This window comes from Palaemon carinicauda, unplaced genomic scaffold, assembly GCF_036898095.1.
Source record: "Palaemon carinicauda isolate YSFRI2023 unplaced genomic scaffold, ASM3689809v2 scaffold1721, whole genome shotgun sequence".
NCBI lineage: Eukaryota > Metazoa > Arthropoda > Malacostraca > Decapoda > Palaemonidae > Palaemon > Palaemon carinicauda.
In genome coordinates this window covers 25,001-35,000 of record NW_027169283.1, presented here as the reverse complement: position 1 = coordinate 35,000, position 10,000 = coordinate 25,001, and the positions used below count along the sequence as shown (strand labels likewise).

Below are 10,000 nucleotides of genomic sequence, written 5' to 3'. Positions count from 1 at the left end.
TTATATATATATATATTATTATTATTATTATTATTACTATCCAAGCTACAACCCTAGTTGGAAAAGCAAGATGCTATAAGCCCAGGGGCTCCAACAGGGAAAAATAAGCCCAGTGAGGAAAGGAAATAAGGAAATAATAAATGAAGAGAAACAAATTAACAATAAATCATTCTAAAAAACAGTAACAACGTCAAAACAGACATGTCATATATAAACTATTAACAGCATCAAAAACAAATATGTCATAAATAAACTATAAAAAGACTCATGTCCGCCTGGTCAACAAAAAAGCATTTGCTCCAACTTTGAACTTTTGAAGTTCTCCTGATTCAACCACCCGATTAGGAAGATCATTCCACAACTTGGTAACAGCTGGAATAAAACTTCTAGAGTACTGCGTAGTATTGAGTCTCGTGATGGAGAAGGCCTGGCTATTAGAATTAACTGCCTGCCCTAGTATACGAACAGGATAGAATTGTCCAGGGAGATCTGAATGTAAAGGATGGTCAGAGTTATGAAAAATCTTATGCAACATGCATAATGAACTAATTGAACGACGGTGCCAGAGATTAATATCTAGATCAGAAATAGAAAATTTAATAGACCCGTAAGTTTCTGTCCAACAAATTAAGATGAGAATCAGCAGCTGAAGACCAAACAGGAGAACAATACTCAAAACAAGGTAGAATGAAAGAATTAAAAACACTTCTTCAGAATAGATTGATCACCGAAAATCTTGAAAGACTTTCTCAATAAGCCTATTTTTTGTGCAATTGAAGAAGACAGAGACCTTATATGTTTCTCAAAAGTAAATTTATTGTCGAGAATCACACCTAAAATTTTGAAAGAGTCATACATATTTAAAGAAACATTATCAATACTGAGATCCGAATGTTGAGGAGCCACCGTCCTTGACCTACTTACAATCATACTTTGAGTTTTGTTAGGATTCAACTTCATACCCCATAATTTGCACCATGCACTAATTCTAGCTAAATCTCTATTAAGGGATTCACCAACCCTAGATCTACATTCAGGGGATGGAATTGATGCAAAGAGAGTAGCATCATCTGCATATGCAACAAGCTTGTTTTCTAGGCCAAACCACATGTCATGTGTATATAGTATGAAAAGTAATGGGCCAAGAACACTACCCTGTGGAACACCGGATATCACATTCCTATAATCACTATGGTGCCCATCAACAACAACTCTTTGAGATCTATTACTTAAAAAATCAATAATAATTCTAAGAAACAACCCTCCTACTCCCAACTGTTTCAGTTTGAAAACAAGGGCCTCATGATTAACACGGTCAAAGGCAGCACTAAAATCAAGGCCAATCATACGAACTTCCCGACCACAATCAAGGGATTTCTGTACAGCATTGGAGATTGTAAGAAGGGCATCACATGCTCCAAGGCCTTTACGAAAACCAAATTGCAAACTAGGGAATAGATGATTACCTTCAGCAAACCTATTAAGACGTTTTGCCAGAAGACGTTCAAAAACTTTAGATAATATGGGAGTTATGGAAATTGGGCGGTAATCAGTGGGACTTGAGCTACCACAAACACATTTACATAGAGGAGTAACATTACCAATTCTCCAACTAGTGCTAAAAGCTCCTCTTCTTGCTAACTTGCGCAAAATAACAGATAACTTTGGAGCTAAGAAATCTGCTGTCTTTATAAAAAAACAAAGGAAAAATACCATTTGGGTCTACACCTCCATAAGCATCAAGGTCCATCAACAGAGCTTTAATCTCACGAGATCGAAAAGCTAAACTAGTTAGTTTAGCCTCAGGAAAACAGGAATGAGGAAGTTCAAGTTTTTCATTACTCTGTTTACTGTCAAAAACATCAGCCAAAAGGGTTGCCTTTTCCTTTGGACAGTGAGTGACTGAGCCATCTGGTTTAAGTAAAGGAGGAACTGCTGCATCTACACCAAAGAGTGCAGATTTAAGGGTAGACCACCATTTATGTTCCTGAGTTGTACCAGAAAGTGTTTCTTTTATGGTTAAATTGTACTCCTTTTCAGTTGAGGCATAAACTCTCTGAGCAAAAGCTCGAAGCTGAGTATAGTTGTTCCAGGTCAAATCTGATCTGTTCCCCTTCCAAAGATGATAGGCCTCCTGTTTCTCCAAATAAGCACGTCTACAATCATTATTGAACCACGGTTTGTCCTTCACTCGATACCTTAGCACACGAGAAGGGATACGCCTATCAATTATGTTGACTAGATTCTCATTCAAAGGGACAACAGGATCTACACTATTATATAATTGTGACCAATTCAAGCACAAAAGATCATGTAAAATCCCATTCCAGTCTGCTTGGGATTTCATATAAATTTTACAAGAATATGATATATCAGGGACAGGCTGCTCAGTCTTCACTAATAATGAAATCAAGGCATGATCAGATGTCCCGACTGGAGAACCAACCTTACTAGTTATAACGCCAGGGGAGTCAGTGTATACGAGGTCCAAGCAATTACCAGACCTGTGAGTAGCTTCATTTATGATTTGCTCACAGCCTGATTCAGAGGCAAAGTCTAAAGCTCTTAAGCCATGGCGATCGGTAGGAGAGATAGAACTTAACCACTCCCTATGGTGAGCATTAAAATCACCAACAAAGACAAAAGAAGCCTTTCTATCATCTTCTTGTATCTTAGCCATAATGGTAAGAAGACAATCGAAGATAGAATCATCTATGTCTGGATTCCGGTAGATCGAACACAAATAAAAGTTGTTATGCCTGCCACAAACTTTTATTACCTGAATCTCATGACATCCACATTGATAGCAGGACTTATGAGAAGCAGGGTACTCGGTCCTAATATACACCGCCATTCCCCTGGCCCTAGGGATGGCATCACGTTTCAACATTATTGGCTTCTTAAAACCAGTTATAAGGAGCTCAGATGAGTGCCTCATATTAGAAACCAAAGTTTCTGAGCACAAAAGAATATCATACTGTCTGGACGCAACTGTAAGGTCTTGGATATTTGCATGAAGACCACGAATATTGCAATACAGAAGACGACATTGACGATATCTAGGACGTACTGGTCCCGGATTTCGCTCAATGTCTCCAGACAGCATAAGAATTAATAGAAATAAAAAAGAGACATCATACTTAAAAACTAGATTAACAAGAATTATAACAAAAACAATACGTACAGAATTATAAACAAAGTGATTGATGATACCCATAGACTATAGTAAAAAGTCGGAAAAACTGGTCAACATGGAGGAGCCGATACACCATGCAAGGCTAAATACCCTTCAGGATAGCCACTTCAACTGAAGGGAGGACAGTAAGGATGGTTTTGAGAAGAAAAATAATCAGAAAAAGGAAAAGACAACCTCTTGATAAACCACCAGGCATCCATGGCCCTTCTATTAAGCCTGCCCAACACACCATTTCAAAAAAACAAGAGGAAGAAAAAAAAATAAGATAGAATAGTGTGCCTGAGTGTACCCTCAAGCAAGAGAACTCCAACCCAAGACAGTGGAAGACCATGGTACAGAGGCTATGGCACTACCCAAGACTAGAGAACAGTGGTTTAATTTTGGAGTGTCCTTCTCCTAGAAGAGCTGCTTACCACAGCTAAAGAGTCTCTTCTACCCTTACCAAGAGGAAAGTACACTGAACAAATTGCAGTACAGTAATTAACCCCTTGGGTGAAGATGTGTTAAGTATCTCATTGTTGTCAGATGTATGAGGAAAGACGAGAATATGTAAAGAATAGGCCAAACTATTCTGTGTAAGTGTAGGCAAAGAAAAAATAAGCCGTGACCAGAGAGAGGGATCCAATGCATTACTGTCTGGCCAGTCAAAGGATCCAATACCTCTCTAGTGGTAGTATCTCAACGGGCGGCTGGTGCCCTGGCCAACCTACTACCTCTATATATATATATATATATATACACACACACACATATATATATATATATATATATATTAATAAACTTATAGCCTTGATATATATTGTTACTCAAAGCACTTTTTCATAACGTTATTAATAATAACAATTTAATAGTAATAATTCTCCCATCCGTTAAAAAAATTATTAATTTATATAATTAGAGGAAGAATTATAACTTGATTCTAATCAAATAGATAATCATATTTAATATCTTTTCAAAAATCATTGGAAGAATTTTTAAAAAAATTAGCAAGAAAATAATAAAGTTGAAGAATTGAAAACTAAGCAAATAAATAAACAATTTGGAAGAATTGTAAATAACAGCTAATAAATAAAAGAGAAGAAACAATAGAAAATAATATACACAAAGAACAAACAAAAGTCTCTATCTTTTGTTTTCCTCAACCAACCATTATACGAGAAACTTTTTTTTTTTTTCGCCCCAAGTTTCCAGAGCAATGCACTAAGTGTGTGACCATAATTCTGAAGATAAGTTTATATCCTTCAAGGTAACATTTTTCCCTTCTCCAGAGTCCTTGGCTCGCCTACCTCAACTCCTTTCTCTCCCTCACCCTCTTCCTCACCCTCCCCCTCTCTCTCTCTCTCTCTCTCTCTCTCTCTCTCTCTCTCTCTCTCCCTCCTCCCTTCATAGCCTTGGGTCGTCTTTCGAGCAGGAAAATAACAGGAAGTTGTTGTTTATTAAAATGGGTTTTATGATATTTTTTGCTATTTTATAATATTTATAAGAATTATTATTATTATTATTATTATTATTATTATTATTATTATTATTATTATTATTTCCAATTTTTTTTTTAGAATACTTTATCAAAATGGAAAATATTTTAAGGTCCTCGCAGGTTATATTTATAAATTCTGAAAAATAAGACTTGCAAATTCTGACAAATGGGAAGTGAAAATTCTGACGAATGAGGAGTGTAAATTCTGACATATGAGAAGTGTAAATTCTGACGAATGAGGAGTGTAAATTCTGACATATGAGAAGTGTAAATTCTGACGAATGAGGAGTGTAAATTCTGACGAATGAGGAGTGTAAATTCTGACATATGAGAAGTGTAAATTCTGACATATGAGAAGTGTAAATTCTGATAAATAAGAAGTGAAAAATTCTGACGAATGAGAAGTGCAAATTCTGATAAACGCGAAGTGAAAAATCTGACAATTGGGAAGTGAAAATCTGACAAATGATAGTTGCAAATTTTGACAAATGGGAAGTGAGATTCCTGACAAATGGGAAGTGCAAATCTTGACAAAGGGGAGGTGCAAATTCTGACAAATGAGAAGTATAAATTTTGACAAATGACGAGTATAAATTCTGGCAAGTGCAAATTCTGACCAATGGGAGGTGCAAATTCTGACATATGAGAAGTGCAAATTCTGACAAATGGGAGGTGCAAATTCTGACATATGAGAAGTGCAAATTCTGACAAAGGGGAGGTGCAAATTCTGACAAAGGGGAGGTGCAAATTCTGACAAAGGGGAGGTGCAAATTCTGACAAAGGGGAGGTGCAAATTCTGACATATGAGAAGTGCAAATTCTGACAAAGGGGAGGTGCAAATTCTGACAAAGGGGAGGTGCAAATTCTGGCAAATGAGAAGTATAAATTATTTTGACAATTGATGAGTATAAATTCTGGCAATTAAGAAGTGCAAATTCTGACAAATGGGAGGTGCAAATTCTGACAAATGGGAGGTGCAAATTCTGACAAAGGGGAGGTGCAAATTCTGACAAATGGGAGGTGCAAATTCTGACAAATGGGAGGTGCAAATTCTGACAAAGGGGAGGTGCAAATTCTGGCAAATGATAAGTATAAATTTTGACCATTGATGAGTATAAATTCTGGCAATTAAGAAGTGCAAATTCTGACAAATGGGAGGTGCAAATTTCGACACATGAGAAGTGCATATTCTGACAAAGGGAGGTGCAAATTTACAAATTCCAACAAATGAGAAGTAAAAATCCTGACAAATGAGAAGAGAAAATTCTGACAAATAAGTGAAAATCTATCTGGAATTTTGAAAACATCCTACCCACACATACCAAAATCTCCATGAGATAGAATCTATAAACATATATATATATATATATATATATATATATATATAAAACCTATTCCTTCTTTTCCTCAAAGTTTTTACCACAGAATTACAACCTTTTTCTACTACTTGCGTGATCCACGGTCCTCGTTTTTACCCCACCAATGCCTTAATTCCCATTATTTCTGTCAGACTGGGGTACCCATACACCACGCATAGCAATCATTTTTTTTTCATAGGGGGGAAACCTGACCTAAAATGATCATGAAAAAAACCTTATTTGGGCCAAATGTGTATATATTTATTCATTTAAATTATTTCTTCTTTTTCATTTATGGATTTATTTATAATATTTTCCTATTCTTTATGTCAGTATATCTGTCTGTTAAGATTTTTTTTTTTTTTTTTTTTTGGTGGGGCCAGTGGATGATTATTTGAGTCAAATATGTATATATTTATCAATTTTCAGTATTTCTTCCTCTTTCATTTTGGATATATTCATAATATTTTCCCATTTTTTATACCATTCTATCTATGTTAAGATTATTATTTATCAAAAATGTTTCTTTTCAATACAGAATAAAACTCAAAAAATAGATATTTTTCATCTATTATCAAAATTTAAATTGTTAACGAACAAGTGATAAAATCGTATAGGTAAATTACTAGCTTATAATAGGTAAGAAAACGTTTTAAGTAATTTAACGTGATGAATGATTATATATAAGAATAGAAAAAAATACTATATTGATTGGCTTCCCCAATTATTATTATTATTATTATTATTATTATTATTATTATTATTATTATTATTATTAATATCATTATTGTTATTATTATTATTATAATTATTATTATTATTATTATTACTATTATTATTATTACTATTATTATTATTATTATTATTATTATTATTATTATTATGACCATCATCACCACAATATAATTATTATTATTATTATTATTATTATTATTATTATTATTACGAGCTAAGCTCCAACCCTAGTTGGAAAAGCATGATTTTATAAGCCCAAGGTCTCCATCAAAGAAAAATAGTCCAGCGAGGAAAGGCAATAAAGAAATAAATAAACTACATGAGAAATAATGAACAATTAAAATGAAATATTAAAAAAAAACAGTAACCACATCAAAACAGACATTTCATACATAAACTATAAAAAGACTTATGTTACCCAGTTCACAAAGGATTCATTTAGCCAGAAAAATATCGTATTTTTCCAAAAGAGAGCGAAAACACATGAGCTTATGAGTAAGTCAAGTTGGACCCATGAGTGAGGCAAATCGGCTTACTACGATCAGCTGATATGTCAACAAACGTAGGTGGGCGAGAAGTCATCAATAATGAAACACTAGCGTAGTTAATTCTACGCCCTACTGATTGGCAGGCTTTGTCTAATATTAGCTTACCATGAATATTACAATTCCTTTTAAAAGATTATGTTTTTTTTTTATTAGGTTATACGCCCTCGCCACCGGAAATAGAAATGATTTTTATTTTGTCTTTAAAAGTTTTTATTTTTTTGGACTAATTTTTATCATGGGTCACTTATATTATTATTATTATTATTATTATTATTATTATTATTATTATTTATCTATATATTTATTTATATGTATACAAATATGATACTATTATAAGTATTATTCGATATGATTTAGATTCTTTAATATTTTAATGTTTTGATAAATGAAATGTAAAAATCTATAATGTCTTAATTTCTAACTGAATTTTTTATCAATAGGATTTCATGTACGTGTATATATATATATATATATATGTGTGTGTGTGTGTGCGTATATATATATATATATGTATATATATATATATATATATATATGTATATATATATGTATATATATGTATATATATATGTATATATATATGTATATATATATGTATATATAATATGTATATATATATATATATATGTATATATATATGTATATATATATATATATATATATATATTTATATCTATAAGACTCCTGGATCTTATTGGAGGACGCTCCAAAATCAAACCAATGTTCTCTAGTCTTGGGTAGTGACATAGCCTGTGTAGCATAGCCATTGTATTAAAGAATTTAGTACCATATTCTTCCAATGATGTCTTGCTTAAGGGTACACTCAAACACACTATTCTATCTGTTTCCTTGTGTCTTTCCCTCACGAGGCTACTTTCCCTGTTGGAGTCCTTGGGCATATAGGATCCTGCTTTTCCAACTTGGGTTGTAACTTAGCAATTATTATTATTATTATTATTATTATTATTATTACTTGCTAAGCTACAACCTTAGTTGGAAAATTAGGATGCTATAAGCCCAGGGCTCCAACAGGGAAAACCGCCCAGTGAGGAAAGGAAAGAAGGAAAAAATAAATTATTTTAATAACATTAACAATACTAAATTAAATATTCCCTATATAAACTATAAAAACTTAACAAAACCAGAGAAAGAGAAATAAGACAAAATAGTGTGCCCGAGTGTACTCTCAACCAAAAGAACTCTAACCCAAGACAGTGGAAGACCACGGTACAGAGGATATGGCACTACCCAAGACTAGAGAACATTGGTTTGATTTCTGTGTCCTTCTCCTAGAGGAGCATTTAATAACAATACCCTTACCTCTGGAGGCGGAACTCTAACCCAAGATAGTTGAAGACCAAGGTACAGAGGCTATGGCATTACCCAAAATTAGAGAACAATGGTTTGATTTCGGAGTGTCCTCCTAGAAGAGCTACATAATAACAATAGCCTTACCTCTGGACAGTGGTAGACCATGGTACAGAGGCCATGGCACTACCCAAAACTAGAGAACAATGGTTTGATTTTGGAGTGTACTCCTAGAAGAGCTACATAATAACAATAGCCTTACCTCTGGACAGTGGAAGACTATGGTACAGAGGCTATGGCACTACCCAATTCTACAGAACAATGGTTTGATTTTGGAGTGTCCTCCTAGAAGTGCTACTTAACAATAGCCTTACCTCTGGACAGTGGAAGACTATGGTACAGAGGCTATGGCACTACCCAAGACTAGAGAACAATGGTTTGATTTCGGAGTGTCCTCCTAGATGAGTTACTTAACAATAGCCTTACCTCTGGAGGCGGTCTTCCTCCTCGACTCTCACACTCGAGGGTGACCGTCATGCCAGCCGTGGTTCGAAGAACTGGAGGCTTAACTCTAGGGGGTTCCGGAGGAACGTAGACCGTAAGACGAGCTACGCTTGACCTGATGGAGGGCACTCCGGGGCCGGCGGATACCTGGCACTGGTAGAGGGCGTCGTCTTCTATGAGGACTGGTTGGATCCTGAGGCTGTAGTCTCCTAGGGGCGAAGGGAAAAGGACTTGGGTTTGAGATTTATGCTGTATATAAAGGGGGACACTTTATGCTGTATATAAAAGGGGGACACTCCTTATGCTGTTTATAAAGGGGGACACTTTATGCTGTATATAAAAGGGGGACACTCCTTATGCTGTATATAAAGGGGGACACTTTATGCTGTATATAAAAGGGGGACACTCCTTATGCTGTTTATAAAGGGGGACACTTTATGCTGTATATAAAAGGGACATTCTTTATGCTGTATATAAAAAGAGGGACAATCTTTATGCTATATGTAAAAGGGGGACACTTTTTGCTGTATATAAAAGGGGGACACTTTATGCTGTATATAAAGGGGGACTCTTTATGCTGTATATAAAAGGGGGACACTTTATGCTGTTTATAAAGGGGGACACTTTATGCTGTATATAAAAGGTTTGCAATCTTTATGCTGTATATAAAGGGGGGCACTTTATGCTGTTTATAAAGGGGGACACTTTATGCTGTATATAAAAGGTTTGCAATCTTTATGCTGTATATAAAGGGGGCACTTTATGCTGTTTATAAAGGGGGACACTTTATGCTGTATATAAAAGGTTTGCAATCTTTATGCTGTATATAAAGGGGGCACTTTATGCTGTTTATAAAGGGGGACACTTTATGCTG

At 34.7% G+C, this 10,000-nt stretch overlaps 1 protein-coding gene across 1 annotated transcript in view; it reads right to left on the bottom strand.

Annotated features, from left to right (window-relative positions):
• Window positions 1-9,108: 9,108 nt before the first annotated feature.
• Window positions 9,109-10,000, bottom strand: part of LOC137635778 (irregular chiasm C-roughest protein-like) — a gene marked incomplete at its 3' end in the record, with an annotated part of 16,292 nt that continues 15,400 nt past the window's right edge. The window contains exon 4 of the mRNA XM_068368226.1: window positions 9,109-9,335. Coding sequence (XP_068224327.1) covers window positions 9,109-9,335 — 227 coding nt within the window. The remainder of the gene's footprint in view (window positions 9,336-10,000) is intronic.